The sequence below is a fragment of the Micromys minutus genome (assembly GCF_963924665.1).
Source record: "Micromys minutus genome assembly, chromosome: 3".
Taxonomy (NCBI): domain Eukaryota; kingdom Metazoa; phylum Chordata; class Mammalia; order Rodentia; family Muridae; genus Micromys; species Micromys minutus.
Genome location: NC_137972.1, coordinates 74,586,459 through 74,603,080, shown reverse-complemented (window position 1 = coordinate 74,603,080; position 16,622 = coordinate 74,586,459). Strand labels below are relative to the sequence as shown.

Genomic DNA, 16,622 nt, shown 5'->3' with positions numbered 1-16,622 from the left:
TTTCTGACACTAAACATCTCGTATGTGAACTGTGTGTGGATAGTTCTTTGTGGGATTTCCTTGCATTCTTTAGAGCTTGCATTTACCAGCAGCAACCACAAAGCTTTGTCAAGTAGTAAGAAGTTCAGCCATTTTGTGAGTTAAAAAATAAACACAGGGTACTGAAATGGATGCTTTGGACTGAGAACCCACAGGCTTTCTCTTTTAAGTGCAGTCAGTATTGTTGTGCTGGCCTCTTGTGGCCATTTTGAAAATGATACTTTAAGAAATGGAAGTGACCCTGTTGGTCTTAAAGTGAGAAAGACTGATCCATTTCCTAAAAACCTTAGTTTACTGTTTTAAACCTTTTGACACACACATTTTTTTGTCCATTTGAAAGTATAAATTTTGTTTGCAGTTTATAGCATTTGAATAATTTTCAAATAAATATGCTTTTTACAAGGCTGTAGTAGATAATTCATGTGAATTTAATTTTTGACTGCCTTGTAACTATCACACCTGAAAAGTCAAATTATTATTATATATATCATTATATAATACATATTATATAATATATATTATAGCAGAAAGTTCTTTTATTTGAGGATTGTCACATGAGTTGGATCCCCTCCCCCCATAGATATAGGACACAGGCTGTGTCCTGATCTTCAGCTTCTCTAGTGCTGCTATTAATGCTATTAATGCTACATAATGCTCCATATGCCAGGTGGCCCTTTTTATTTAGTCTTAGACTCCGAGTCCATGTGGAGTCTGTGTAAAGTTGATGCACTCAGGATCTCTCGGTGTTAGTTAGGAAGTGGCATGTTGCTTCAGCCGTTGCTTCTCTCATTAGAGGCTGTAAAAGGAACTTGTCTTTCCAGCAGTAAGGAGCTCATCCTCTTCAGCTTGTCTCACATTAACGAAGCAGAGGCAGGTCGGCTAGCTTTAGAAATCAAAGAAGAAAAACAAACAACCTCTCCTTCCAAAAACCTTCATTAATGTTTTTTCGAAAATCATTCCTTTTCTTGGAATATGTTATCTTAACATTTAACTTGATTGTTCAAAATAAAGCTCCTTTCCTTGTTTTAGATGGTGGTCTCTGCATATTTTTCATGCTTGCCCTAATTTTGTGATGACAGCCCTGTTGTTGCCTAATACTTGGGCAAAAACATTTTTTTTAAAAAAAACTGATATTTTGAGATAGTGTCTTGTGTAGGGTTGAGCGCCTTGTTCTCTTGCCTTTATTTCATTCTTCTGGATATGTTTGTATGAGTTAGTGAACTAGTTTATACATTGAAAATATTTAAGAGTTATAAGCAGCTATAAATTCACCTCTAAAGCCACAAAAATGCCCTTATCTTCTCTGGTTTTCCTCAGCTCTACAGGTGATCAACTTTATGGGTTTGATTTTAGTAGTATTTTAGTTTTTTTTTACTTTTTCTTTTACAAGCATAAATGGAATCTACTAGCATACCCCTTTCCACAGAATGAGCTACTCTTAACCAGTTTGTAGACTAGCATTTACATGCATAAGTGTGTGCTGATGGGAATGTGGGTGTTTGGTGATAAGTGTATGCAGCATTACATTTCTAGTGGTCACTTGTACACAAGTAGAGACACAGCTGCCCAAGAAGGTATATAAAGAATATAGCTTTATTGCTCATACCGAGCAAGAGGGAAAGAACCTAACTGTTCTGCTAGAAATAAAGATAAAACAGAAATGAATCACAGATATTTATAGATTATTGGTTAAGAGAGCAATTTGAATATAACCAGATATTGAAATACGGTATACTTAATGTGGCAGCTCATAGGGAATTGTTCTGACACAGCACTGACATATTATGTTACATCTGCTGTGAGTTCTTTTTAGCACAAGACTAAGCCTTTATAGTTTACTGTTTTCTGCAGTAGACTGAACTATCTCTTGTAGCTTCTTCTGGGTTGTTAAACTGGTAGTTTAGCTTTTTTCAGTTTATGTTAATTGTACTGTGTTGCTCTGGTAATTTTAGTTGTGATGATTGTCATTTAATTTCACACATAAGTTCTTGTTTGTCTGGAGTTCAGCTGGAAGATGAAGTCATTTCAGTCACTAATCACTAATCTACTAGGTGCAAGGAATATTGAGAAGATGGCCTTAGGTTTCAAGCCTCTTTGGAGGTTGACAAGTAACCATATAATTTTTATAGAATGGGACAGATGGGAGACAAGGTAATGTGACAAATAAATAGCTGGCCTTTACAGAAACTTAGATTTTATTGTTCCTTAATAGGTGTTGGGATCAAGCCTCAGATTTATCCATGAATAGATAACACTATGCCACTGAGCTACACCCCTAACTCAACTGCCAGGGCTTTGGATTCATTTTCCCAGGGGCAGGAATTGCTGTGCAACTTGAGAGGTAGTATAAGTTATGAGTTGAAGCCGATCCCCAGGTGGGGCTGCCAGTTTTCACTTCTCATGGCAGTAATTGCAGTGATAGGTCAGCATTTGGAAGTGTCTAAGGCTGAGCTCAGCACATGGAAGAGCAGAACATGCGTCCCCTCAGAAGATGACACTCCAGCTTTCGAAGCTGAGACTCAGCTTGCTGCATAAGCAGTATACAGGGGTTGGAGGTGAATAGTACTTCAATTTATGCCGTGCCTCTACAACTGTTACACAGAGCAAATGGGGATGAGGGAAGGAATGGTGAAGAGAGCAGGGGGTTAGAGAGAGGGCTTCGCAGCTGAGAGGGCTGACTGGTCTTTGTGGACCACCTGGGCTTCAGTTCCCGGTAACAACTGTCTAAGTCCAGTTCCAGGGCATCTGAAACCCTCTTCTGGCCTATGGTACATAGACATACATGGAAGCAAAACACTCATACACAAGACTTGTCAGAGCCTTTGCTTTCTAGCTTATACTTAGATGGGTACAAAGACCAGAACAGGGTGTCTTGTAAGGGCTGTAGCGCAGGCCTCTGTAAGTACTCAGTTGCCTAGCTTTCAGATTCTTACCTTGCCTCCATCTTAGGGAGCATGCTTCTTCTGAATCTCTGATTTATAAGGAAGTTTGGCAGCTAGCTTTTACATCTCTCTCTGTACAAATGGTGAGGGCAGAGCTCACAGTCCTTTAGTGTTCTGAGTTTTGTGGTATTGTTGGCTGGGAAAACTTTCTCTTAGACATGACGTTCTGAGGCTAGATGTCAGACTCTCCAAGCATTTATGTAGAAATATTGCTGCTTTCAGAGTTTCCTTGTGATGCTCCTGATTCTTAAGGTGGGTGGAACTAGTTAAAAGATGGCACAGCTTGGGGGGAGTGGAGTGATGGCTCTTCAGATAAGAACCTTAGCTGCTCTTTCAGAAGACCCCAGCTTGATTCTTTTTTTTTTTTTTTTTTAAATAATATTTATTTAAAGTATGTGAGTGCATTGTAACTGTCTTCAGACACACCAGAAGAAGGCATCAGATCTCATTACAGGTGGTTGTGAGCCACCATGTGGTTGCTGGGATTTGAACTCAGGACCTCTGGAAGAGCAGTCAGTGCTCTTCACCACTGAGCCATCTCTCCAGCCCCCCCCCCCAGCTTGATTCTTAATAACCTCATGGCTTTCTGTAAGTCCAGTCCTAGGGGATCCAGTGGGTCTTTGTGGGTACTGTACAGACATGGTGCACAGAATGCATGCAGGTAGAAAAGTGATATGCATAAAATAAGAAAAGGTAAAACTGGAAAGTGGGAGATGTGATAAAGTACAGATGCCTAAGCAGGAGGGAGAAGGCCAAGTTCCTTCAGTCTGTCTCCATAGGTTGGTTCTGGAGAAAAGCAAGTATAACGTATTTAGGATACTACCCAACATTAAGAGGTGATCAGGCAGTTTGTCTTTCTATCATCCATTTTCATCTTGACGTAAATGCCTTTGTACTGTAATGTGCTTTTTGTAGACTTGGATCAAATGCAAATTTCCAGTAATTTATTTTCTTCCTTTTCCTCTCCCTTGTTTTGTCAGGACTCATGTCTCCTGTATTCCAGGGTGGTCTCCAACTTGTTATTTAGCAAAGACTGACTTTGAACTTCTGGTCCTTCTGAGTATGTACCACTGTACGTACATACATATACATACATACATACATACATACATACATACATACATACATACATGCATACATACATACCAGGGGCCCCCTTCTGTCTTTGAATGCACACTACCAACCCATTTAACACCCACAGCCCAATTTCTCTTTGTCAAGTGACCTCAGTTCTAGTTTGGCAGATACAGTGGTGGTAAATAAGGAATTTCCCTCTCAAGCTTCATACTACTGTGTCTATCTCTCAACCTATAGTTCTGTTTTATAGCTTTCATGATTGTTTACCTACTTGGAATGTTCTTTTTCTGACGGTTTGGAATGAGGAAAGGGAGGGAAGCAGGGTGTGTACCTTATCAGAGAAAGTCTGGTGGTGGCATTCTCATCAGAATCATGGCTTTTGGACTGCAGAGATGGCTCAGAGGTTAAGAGCACTGACTGCTCTTCCAGAGGTCCTGAGTTCAATTCCCAGCAACCACATGGTGGCTCACAACCAACCATCTGTAATGAGATCTGATGTCCTCTTCTGGTGTGTCTGAAGACAGCTGCAGTGTACTTATGTATAATAAATCATAAAAGAATCATGGCTTTGGAGGCAGGGCTTCTGGGCTGCAGAAGTGTGTAGTGTAGAATGGGGAGTGTAGCTCCCTACCTGAGCTGGTCACCTGTCACTGAGAACCACTGATCTGATTTTCACCTTCTTCCTTTTGGGGTGGCTTTATTTTTGTTATTTTTGAAATTATTACTTTTTATTTAGAAGGGGGCATTTGGTACTTAAACAGATGTGACTTAGTAGACAGATCATAGTGTTGCAGCAAGGTCAGAGTTCCTTAAATACTCTGAGCTATATAGTTTTACCTCTTTTGAATGATGTTCTCCTGATTGTGTGAAAATAAGAAAAATTTCCGGTATATGTTACGGCATCAGAAAATGCTAGTAAGGGAAAACATTTGCAGCACAAGAATAAAAATGAATTTGACGATGTGGATGCTAAATTGCCGAAATTATGGTCTGGAGACCTATCACCAGAGGATTTTAAGAAACAATTTATGTGGCAGTTTTAAATGTTTCTAAGTCCTTCTTTCTCCGTCTGTCTCTCTATTAAGTCATTCAGCCTCTGAAGAAGCTTCGGCTTCAGACTCTGGCAGTCAGTCTGAGAGTGAGCAGGGCAGCGATCCCGGAAGTGGACATGGCAGCGAGTCCAATAGCAGTTCGGAATCTTCTGAGAGCCAATCAGAGTCTGAGAGTGAATCGGCAGGTTCCAAATCCCAGCCAGTCCTTCCAGAAGCTAAAGAGAAGCCTGCCTCTAAGAAGGAACGGATAGCTGATGTGAAGAAGGTACCTCTTGAGCTGGATATTGTAATTTGCTACTATCTAGGACCAGCTAGCAAGTGTTTCCAAAGAAGGTTGATTACTATGTCTTCTGTTTCTGGAGATAGGGTCTCGTGTACCTTGGGCTAGCCTGGAACTTGCTTGCAGTACAGCCAAGACTGGCTTTACTCTCTCGATCCTCCTGCCTCAGTCTTCCACGTGCAGACGTTATAGATGTTCGCCATCATGCCTGGCCAGTTATTCTCTCCGTCCCTTGTCCTTTGTTTTCAGTCAGGGTCTTACTGTATAGCCTGGTGTGGCCTGGAACTCTTGAGATTCTCCTCCATCTCTCGTGCTGGGATTACAGGCCTGGGCCATCACACTGCCGTAGCTTTCCTTGTCTGAATAAGAGAAAACAAACCATGAAACAGCCCGGACAAAGGCAACTGTAGTTATCTTTTGCTTATTAGAAAGAGTCTTGTAGCAAAGAATTCAAAAGGCAAAAACTAAGGTGCATAACACTTTCACATTAATTTTAAACCTTGGAATACATTATTTTTTTGGTGAAAAGAATTAATGTGATGGTGTGGCTTTATCAGCAGGTTTCCTAACTTTTTTTTGGGGGGGGGGGTGAGGCATAGGGTATTATGTAGTCCTGGAGGCCCGGATGACCTTGAACAACTCTTTCCTCTGCCTCCTGTTGGGATAAGAGGCATTATTATCTTTTTTGTGGTGCTGGGTTTGAGCATTGTCCTACGAACTTCACCAGCTTAGGTAGTTTCCAGCTCACCACATATGAACTTGTAAGATTTTGAGACGTGTGTGAACCACTCAAAATACAAAATACTGCTTTCTGCTTAAAAAAAAAAAACCTGAATAAAGTTTTATGTCGTTGCCTTTTAAATTTAAGCTACAATCTAAAATGCAAATTTGTCTATTAATTTACCTTTTATAGATAATATTAAATTGTAGGCGATAGTAAAACATTTCAGCCTATATGAAGTTAAAAGTCGGTCATTTGGAGCTCTTGAGGCAGACTTGTGTTGAACATTTAGTTTTTCAACAAAGTTGTTGCATAATAGGGCATCAGATGGCTTCAGGATAGGAAAATTTACTTTAGAGTTTGTTTGTTTATTTACTTATTTATTCATTTGAGACAGGATTTCACTATAAATCCATGACTGGCCTGGAACACTGTTGTAGCCCAGATACCTCAGACTCACAGCCGTTTCTTAGTACTGTGATTAAACACATGAGCTAAGATACCTGGCCTTTTTTGGGGGGATTGACAGTGTCTTACTATGTAGCCCTGGCTGGCCCTAAACCCTGGCTTTTTAAAATAGTTTACTTTTATTTATATGTATGTGTGCTGTCCTTTGAAGAGGCCAGAAGCAGAACTCTAATGTACTGGAGCTGGACTTACAGGCAGCTTTGTGGAACTATGCCTGGCTTGAGAAAGCATTGCTGAAATCAGATTTGCATATTTGGTCTCCACCACGGAATAAATACATACATATACATATGTAAACGTGTAGGATTTCAAGATAAGATTGCATCTTTAGGAATATTAAAATCATTTTATGGTTAAAGTGATTTTACCTACAGAGGTAAAAATACATAATTCTATGTGGCTGGACCTAATAGAAGGATTACCTTAGATGAGAAATTCCAAAAGCACTGCTTTCTAGTTACATCTTATTTACATGCTGGCTTCCCTGTCTTCCCTAACTGGAGGAAGGTTTCATTATCCATGTAGGGTGCTCTGTAGTGAGTGAATTCTCATTACTCTTTTCTTGAAGAGCAGAATCAGCTGGTCTCTAAATGACATGATACAGGCTGCTATGGGGTGTAAGTGGTGCAGCATTGGGCCAGTATGCCTGGGCAGAGTTTGAGAGGAGGATGATGGGGTAGTCATCAGCCAGGCTTGGCTGTCTCAGTCAGTAGAGGCTCCAGATGTTTTCTGCTGAGTCATACGCATAACTTCTCTTCTGTAGCTGAGGTCCCAAAAGGAATAGGTGTGGGTGTGGGCAGAATAGCACAAGTTCCCCTCTCTACCAGGTTGGCCCAGTGTGGTGTGTAGTTACCTGCCTCTTCCACCTGCACTTAAGTCCCACCTGGGTATTTTGACCATTAAAATTGGGATAATTCTAAAGCCATTATTTGGGAATTTGACAACATTGAATTAGAAAATTACATTGGATTCTAATTCTGAAATGCTTACTTCTGGGCCACTTTTAACTTTTTTAGGTTATTCCTAGTTTTTTAGTGTACTGTAGCTTGTGTGTGTGTGTGTGTGTGTGTGTGTGTGTGTGTTATTGGTTTTTTTTGTTGTTGTTATTATTTGGTAAGCATTTATTTATTTTGCATAAACTACATGAATATATTTTTGTCAGTACTTGATTCTTTTAGAGGTTTGATAGCATGCATTGAAATCTTACTAGTTACCATAAGTATAAAGTACATGTAGAACAGAACGTAACATGGAAACAGTCAAAGTTTTCTTGGTGTGTGTAGATTAAACATAATGATTTTTGAATACCAAAAATTGCAACAAGGCTATATTCTTACTTAGCTCTTGAATTATTAATGATTTAAGTTCTAGGTGTACCACACTCTGAGAGGGTGCTATACACTTATGTGTGTTTGGTTTTTATTCTTTAATACTGCCCTCCTTTGCTTAGTGATAGCGTGGGGTTCTTTTTTGTTTGTTTGTTTGTTTTTTTGGTTAATCTTTTATGAATTTTGGCTTTTAAATCTGATTTTTACTTTTTTTCCTCCAAGTTAGGATTTCAGTCTGTAGTTCTGGCTGTCCTGGAACTCACTGTGTAGGCTAGACTGGCTGGCTTTGAAAGCACAGTGATCTGCCTGTCTCTGCCTCCTGAGCACTGGGATGAAAGGTGTGCCACATCATGCCTAGCTAGGCATGTGAAATTTATTCAAAATATTAAAATGTTTAAGAGAAACAGTGGGACAGTGCTGTTCTAGACTTGGTGTCATGCTCCTTCCCTTCTCTGCCCAGTATACCTGGATACTTTGTGATTTATTTCCTATTACAGTTTCAGGGACATAGAGCCACATGGCTGAGAGTTTAACATGCCTGGTTCTCTAAAGAAAACATCCTTCTGTGAAACATTTTACTGGCCTCAGTGGTTTCTAGTTCTTTGTCCCAATTTTCTGAATGTTTTCTGTTTTTAACAAAAGCCATAATCCTAATGTTGGTTTTCTACCATCTCTTCCACATGTTTAAACATGATTAAATGTCTTCACACCAGCATGCGACAGTCCATTCAGCTTCCTTTTGCTTTCCTGGGATTTAGTTTAAAAAGCACAGAGCATGTGTAAGCATAGTGATCTCTGGGGAAGAGAGTAGAGAAACTTACCACTTCACCAGACCCTCCTTTAGTTAAAACTTTCTTCATTAGGATAATACTCATTTTTTTGAAAGGATACTAAACTTTCCCCCAAATGTAGCGAAACAACCCTTTTGACTATTTATATGACTTGAAATTAGTGTTCTGATAACGACAATAGCAAGTGGTGTTAGGGAAAGGACTCATGTGCAATCTTCATTTTGCAGATGTGGGAAGAATATCCTGATGTTTATGGGGTTAGGAGGTCAAATCGAAGCAGACAAGAACCATCACGATTTAATATTAAGGAAGAGGTAAGAAAAGAAGTATTCAAGGGTGCACTTCAGTTCCCTTTTCACCTCACCTGTGACTGGTGTGTTACTTGTAAAGAGACAGCTTCAGCTGTGGCAGCTTAAAGTGCCTCTAATCAGGCCTTTCTGTGAGGCCATAAGTAAATACTTAGCAAGTAATGTTTCAATCCAGTATTTATGGTGCTATGTGATTTCAATTAAACTTGAATTTGAGTGTAATTGATTGTGGTAAGTTTACTTTAGACATGTAGCATTTTGTCTTATTTTGCTGAACAAATGGAATATGGGAGTGGTTTTAGATCCATTCCAGAGAAAGAAAAGAGGAGTATTCAGTGCACTTTTTTCCTTAATTCATGTAAGTATGATTTTCTGTCTAGATTGTAGTATGAGATAGAAAATTAGTTTCTAATATATTCATTTTTTGATCTAATTATGAGAGATGGAGGTTTTTTGGTTTTTTTTTTTTTTGTTTTTATTTTTTAAGTGCCAACACCTTCCTGTTTATGTTGTTTGAGTTCTGAGTGGCTTCTGAGCTGGTCTGCCTGAGCATCCCTTCCCTGCAGCTCCCAGACAACTATGTTCCTCATATCCAGTTACATGTGTATACTCCTCCTGTTTTATACATCAGTGTATTCTTAGCAGGACCCAAGACTAACAGCAGTAGGAACAGTGCCATTTTGGTTCATCTGGGGGAAGATGCTGTCACACTGTCTGTGACTATAATCCTTCCTTGGCCTAGTGCTGTTAGCCCTTCATTTGTGATCGCTGATGCTCATTAATTGAGTCCAAGGTGAATAAATTGGTAGGCAGTACCTTTAAGGCACATTCACTAAATTTGGTATTTTTTATTGTGTTATTAGATCTATAGTGGCTTATATAGTTACTACTAGCACATGTGACTTTTAATATTTATATTTACACTTGATCTTAACCAAAAGGCTGAGAAGCAATTAAAATTTATATTTAGAATTATGTAAAATTTAAAACTTTATTTCCCAGCCCTAGTAGGCACATGTCAAGTGCCAAGTTCCTATGTGGTGGCTGGTTCACTGTGTTAGACATGTAGTTTCAGTACTTTTATGGGTAGGATTTGTATTTGATGTTGCTGCTCTAGATGACTGAATTGTAGACATGAGAAAGAGACACTGATTTTCAAAGCAAAAGAAGAGTGGGCTCCACCTTGCAAGTGCTTAGGCTTCATTTCATCTGAAGTCTCCCTGTGAATTAAAGTCTAATCATTTCTTCCTCTCCCACACCAAAGGCAAGTAGCGGGTCTGAGAGTGGGAGTCCGAAAAGAAGAGGCCAGAGGCAGCTGAAGAAACAGTAAGTCTTTCATGGGGGAAATGACCTAATCCTATGATTTTGAACATGTCTGCATTTATGGGACAGCCTTTGTGTTCTGTCTGTCCCAGGTCTCAAGAGCCTCAGTTTAAGTTTGTTAGAGCTCCAACTCCAGCTTCTTAAGTTCTGGTAGGCCAATGCAGTTAATTTTTTTCTTATAGTAAACAAATACCAAAGTAAACATTGCATTCTTGTTAAGTAAAGAGCAGATTTTAATTGACCAATCTCATGTTGATATGGTAAGGTTCATATTTTTTGGGTACCCATTTTGTTATGAAATACATACTGTTTCATGTAATTATAAGATTATAGTTTGTAGACCCAAAACTTTTAATTCTTGATCTTAGAGTTAAAATATTTTACAACAAGTTATATTCTGTTCATTATTTTCTGAAGGATTAGAGATTGAATATAAAGCCTCACATATGTTGTAGGTGAGCACTCTACTACTGAGCCCTAGTTCTGTCCTCATTAATTATGGAGATTATTTTCTTACAATTAAATTTAAAAAGCCTTTATATTTGTATGCATATATATGTGTGTGAGTGTGCATGTGGATGTCAGGGAACAGTTTGTGGGCATCTTTCATGTATGTTTGTGGATGGAATGCAAGTTATCATGCTTGGAGGTGTATACCTTTATCTAGCTCATGCGCCTTATTTTCCTGTTTTGACACAGGGCCTCAAATGTCGTAGGTAGGCCTTGGTCTTAGTCTGTCTGTAGCTGAAGTTTACCTTAAACTCTTGGTCTTTATGCCTCTTTTCTAAATTTTGGAATCATAGGTGTATAACACACACACACACACACACACACACACACACACAGAGATTTTTCTAAAAAGACAGTCTCATTTTTTTTTCTAAGATCTATTTTATGTATATGAGTGCTCTATCTGCATGTATACTCGAATGCCAGATGGTTGTGAGCCACCATGTGGTTGCTGGGGATTGAACTGAGGACCTCTGGAAGGTTAGACAGTGCTCTTAACGGCTGAGCCATCTCTCCAGGTTCAGAGTCTCATTCTTGCCAGGAGCACAGGCTTTGCTTAGAGTTCACTATGTAGATCAGGCTTGCCTTGAATTGTGGCATATCTTCCTGGGTCTGCTTTTCCTGTGCTGGGATTACAAGTATGTGCCATTACCCCTGGCCTCAGGATGGTTATTTTTTATTTTTATTATTTTTAATGCAAGGTCTTGTTTTACTGCCCAGGCTAGCCTCAAACTTAGGCCTTCCTGGTGATGAGATGAAAGGAGTGTGGTATTGTTTTTATTTGTTATGTATTTTTGAGACAAGGGTATCACTATTATAGATGAGTCTGAGCCTCCTGCCTTCACATTCCAAGTGGCAGGATAAGACAGTCCCTCTATACCTAGAAGTTCACTGTTTCTAATTAAAAAATTTTGTGAATCACAAATTGTTATTAAGTAACACTCCCACCCCAGCCACATTTCCATGGTGTACTGTTCCTTAGCTGTATTAATTTTGTAGAGCCTTTTTGAAAAATATAGGTATCCAGAACTTTGCATATCATCAATCAATTCAGAGATAATCTCCGCCAAGTTCTCCAGTTACATGATCTGTGATTAGTAGGCAAACTTGAATTTCTTAAACCCATTTCTTCATCTCCAAAACAGAAGTAAAAATCCTGCTTGCAAATAATTAGTTATTTTAGATGTATATTACTAAAGAACTTAGTAGAGCAGTGTTTAATATTGTCTTGCCTGAATATGCCCAGTTTCCTTTGTGTTTTGCATGCTGACTGGGAGACAGCCATCTGGGACATCTTAGGAGGCTTTCTTTGCCCTTCTGTTGCATGAGCTGCTTGGGAGACTGTTTTCTATTGTTTGTTGTTTGCCTTATAGGGATGTTTTTTGAAATGCCCATCTTGATCACATTGTTTGAAGGCATCATATGTTTGAATATTTGTGGCAACTGTGATCTCATAACAAATGTAACAGAATCTGTTGTGTGTGCCAATGTGAAACTGAGAATAGAGAAACTTACCCAAAGGGGGACAAGCTCTTCAGAACTGTACAGATTAGTATTCATGCATTTTCTTTCTTTTTTTTGAGATGGGGGAGGGGTCTCAGATTTTTAAAAAGCTAAAGAAATAAAGTGTAGTGCAATGTTGTCCTAATCGGGACATTGTTGTGTAGCATTTCTGCAGGTTCTTTGTCCCAATAGTGTGTATGAAGGTAGTGATTTTGGTCCAACTCTGCTTCCAACCAGAGGTTAAAATATTTTAGTTATAATCATGCAGAGGGGTGTGTGTGTGTGTGTGTGTGTGTGAGAGAGAGAGAGAGAGAGAGAGAGAGAGAGAGAGGGAGGGAGGGAGGAGATCAGGAGGGAGGATGAGGAAGAGATCTTGGTTATTTATTTCTTTTTAGTGTTTTGAGTTGGAAATCTGTCATAGATGTGTCAATGGAATTGGGTCATTATTAGTCAGATGGCTCAGTGGCTAAGGGCACTGACTGCTCTTCCAGAAAACACATGGTGGCTCACAACCATTTGTAATGGGATCCGATGCCCTCTTCTGGTATGTCTGAAGACAGCTACAGTGTACTTATATGCATAAAATAAATAAATCTTAAAACAAAATTAAAGTTGAAAAAAGAATTCTTAGATGTGTTCAGAAGTTAGCCATTGTTTTTTACAATACTCATTATATTTAAAAGGGACTTTTTCTCCCTGCCTGTCCTCTGAATTTGTTTTGCAGCCTCTCTTTTCTAATAATTGAAAGTTAACCCTTCCCACCTGACGAGTATTCAGACAACTAGTGTGCTTAAAGTCTTAGTAACTAAATTTTGGTAGTTTTTTTTCCATAGTCCCCAAAGTTTGGCAAAAATTCTGTTTATGCTAGATTAAAATGCAAGTTTCTTTTTGATAAATCAAATAGTTTTTAATCAAGCTCTTTTAAATTTGTTTATTTTATGTATATGGGTGTTTTGCCTTTATGCACACGTGCATGCTTGCTGTCCTTAATGTTCAAAAGAGAGTGTTTGCCTTGCCTGGAGCTACAGTTAGGGATGGTTGGGAACCACTGTGTGTGTGCTAGGATCAGACTCAGGTTCTCTGGGAAAGCAGCAAGTGTTAATTTCTGAGCCAGGCCCAAGTACTTACCTCTTAGGACTCGTGTCTATTGCAACGTGACTTGCAATATATGAGTGACTGGGGAGTCTCCTTTAAGAACTTTCTTTTAAGTTGGCTTCCTATCAGAAATGAGCATGTTTACTTGTTCAAAAGCTGTGTATTGGAATGGGGGGGAATATTGGGAAGTCGATGATTATTCTCACTTCATCTCCACAGATGGTTGATCTTTCTTTCTCCTATTGGGTATGGTGGCAAACACCTGTAATCCCAGCTCTTAGGAGGCAGAAAGAAGCAGATATATTTTGGTGAGTTCAAGGCTAGCTTTGTCTACACAGTGATTCCAAGCCAGGCAGAGCTATATAGTGGGTCTCTGTTTCAGAAAAACCAAACCAAATAATTCTCTTTTTCCTTATTTTTGGAAATTAAAACATAATGTGGCCAATTTGAAACACCTGCACCTCTAATTGTCTAGCTACTCTGGAACATGTAAGCTTGGCTATAATTTTTCCTAGGTCTTTAACGGTCTTCTGTGGGTTATGATTGAGAAAAGTAGGTGTTAGGATTTGCTGTGCCTGCAAGCAGCTTAGTTTTCCAGGAAGAGCACTGGGCTTTAGACCGGTTGGGTTGGTTTGATACATTTTTTTTTTTTTTCCTTTTACATTCTTAGGTTGGTAGAGCCCATGGTCTTCTGGTTGTGTGTACATTTTTATTTTGTGTACCATACTGTGGCCTTAACACACACTTTCTCTGTTGCAGTTTTAGTTTGCTGTGTTCTTTGTAGTGGGTCTCACTAATAGCCCTAGTTCAGGTTATATGATTCTGGATTCTTTTTCATTGATGGATTTTTCCCTTGGTTCTTAATTGCCCATGATTTTGAGACTTGTTCCTATGAGGCCATTTTTTACTGCATGACTGTTGAGTTCCTTTGGAGTCCTAGGGAGGAGATGGATTCAAAGCCAGTTTCCCAAGGGCTGGGTACACCTTACTCTTAAGTCTTCTTGGTAATCACCATCTATTACTTAGATGCCTTTTTTGTTTGCTTTTCAAGGACTCATCATTGTTCTGTCTTGTTCTGATATCATCATGTCTGTCTTCTTTATATTCTTTAACAAGTTTTTTTACTAGATCTTCAGTAAGCAGAAGAAGCTAGATGCCAGAGCATGTATGGGTAGATACAAAAAGTCTTTGTTTTAAAGAAAGACTGATAGGTAACTGGGCTTACTGAGCTAGGCTCCATCCAAAAGTTCCCAGCATAGCTGATTGAAAAATTGATAGCACTTCTTCATTAGTTAACTTCTTTATTTAACCAAGGCCAGTTTTATTTACCAGCTTTGTATTCATCTTTGTGCAAGGCGCCAATGACATACAGTGCTGATAGAATCTCCATTATGTACATGAGAGTACATTGTACATTTCCATTTCATGAAACGGTAGATTCTCCTCTCCCAACTCTGACTAATTCAGGTGGAGCAGAATTAGTTGTAGTAGTAACTAATCAGTAGTAACTCTTGCAGCTGTTAGGAAGGGCCCCAGGAATCTATTCCTTTTGGGAGCAAGTCAGCACTGTTTTTCTTGTCCTATGAAGAAAATTAATTCAACTTGGTAGTTGTTATGACCTCCCATGGGTACAATGGTAATTGTTTTGTTTTCGGAGGAACCTCAAGCACGTGCCTGTCAGGTTTTCTCCTAGGTCTTTCATGCCTAGTAGCTATCCCATACTTGGTTTACTACAGGTGAGAAATGAGCTAGGTCCCTGTGGTGTCCTGGTTAGCCTTAAAAACTAAAGGTCTTAGAGATAAAAGAACACCTATAGGTTATGGCTCTTTTAAGCCTTCTCAAGGAACAAAAAAAATCCCCTTATCAACTAATGAGTCTTAAACAAAACAGATTATTTAGTTGGGTGGTAAGTTTAACACTGAGAAATAAATTCAGGGACTGTTTCCTTAGTTACATTCTAAAGACTTAAAGCATTTCATATAGGTTGGCTGTGGAGCTTAAAGGAAGAAAAAGCTCAACCTAACCCAACAACCCCTAACTCTACAAACTCAAGTGTTGGGGTCTGCTACCCCTTCCCCCTATTTTAAAATATATTTATACCCAATATCAGCATCTTGTGTTGATTTGTTAGAATTCAGAGCTTTCATAATTGACAGCTTTTGAGTCAGAAACAAACTTGCTAGTTCTGATGCGTGCCAAAGTTCGGGAGCCTTTGGTGGGAAGTTCACTCTGGACTTAGGCCTGCCAGTGATAGAGGCATGGATAAAGAGAATGGGTGTCAGCCTTTTCTCTCCTGGACAAGGAGGCTTGAAAATTATACTCATTGTCTTCGTTTATATTTGTTCCTAGAGTTAAACTAGGAATAAATGGTATGTAATTCAGAAAGAATAACAAAACCCCAAATTTACATTGAGTTTAAATATGTCTTCTAGTATAGCATCTAATGCACACATTCTGTGTTCAGAAATTGATTTTGGAATTTGTCTTTTGAGATTGCTTAGGTTAAGAATTCTTATAGAAAAAAATTATTTCGTTTTGCTTTTGATCACAGAGAAAAATGGAAACAGGACCCCTCAGAAGATGAACAGGAACAGGGAACCAGTGCAGAGAGTGAGACAGAACAAAAGAAAGTAAAAGCTAGAAGACCCGCCCCTAGAAGGTATGCTGCTTGGCTGCCCAGTCTCTGCTTGTAGCTGAGCTTACTGTGGTTACATGTGAAGGAGGAAGTCCACTGGAGCCAGAGTCCCAGTCAAGACAGTTTGTCCTGTTTAGGATTTGGATGTTTGCTTTCTTTGTGCCAGCCTGAAACTTTAGCAAGTATCTTAGTGACTGGGCTGCTGAGGTCACTTTCCAGTTATCATCATCACATTATCTTATGCATATCATGGGCTCTGATCATGTTCTCTGATAGTTGATCTTTGTTTTTTTGTTTTTCATGGGTGTGTGGTATATGCAACTCTATCTTCTGCTTAAAAAAACAACTTTCTGGTTGTGTGGCCAGGTTACAAATTTTTTTGGGTTGAACTAATTATTTGTTTTTTAAAAAAAGATTTATTTATTATATATACAGCATTCCACTGCATGTATGCCTGCAGGTCAGAAGAGGGCACCAGATCTCGTTATAGATGGTTGAGTCACCATTTGGTTGCTAGAAAATTGAACAGAGGACCTTTGGCAGAGCAGCC

General features: G+C 39.1%; 1 protein-coding gene across 5 annotated transcripts in view; it reads left to right on the top strand.

Annotated features, from left to right (window-relative positions):
* Positions 1-16,622, top strand: part of CHD2 (chromodomain helicase DNA binding protein 2) — a 103,960-nt gene that overhangs the window by 14,881 nt on the left and 72,457 nt on the right. For 4 of the 5 annotated variants that reach the window (XM_080914902.1, XM_080914904.1, XM_080914903.1 and 1 more), the window contains exons 3-6: positions 5,144-5,375; positions 8,926-9,012; positions 10,271-10,332; positions 15,989-16,096. In XM_080914902.1, the coding sequence (XP_080771028.1) occupies positions 5,144-5,375; positions 8,926-9,012; positions 10,271-10,332; positions 15,989-16,096 (489 nt within the window). The remainder of the gene's footprint in view (positions 1-5,143; positions 5,376-8,925; positions 9,013-10,270; positions 10,333-15,988; positions 16,097-16,622) is intronic. The other variant, XM_080914901.1, reaches the window with a different exon arrangement.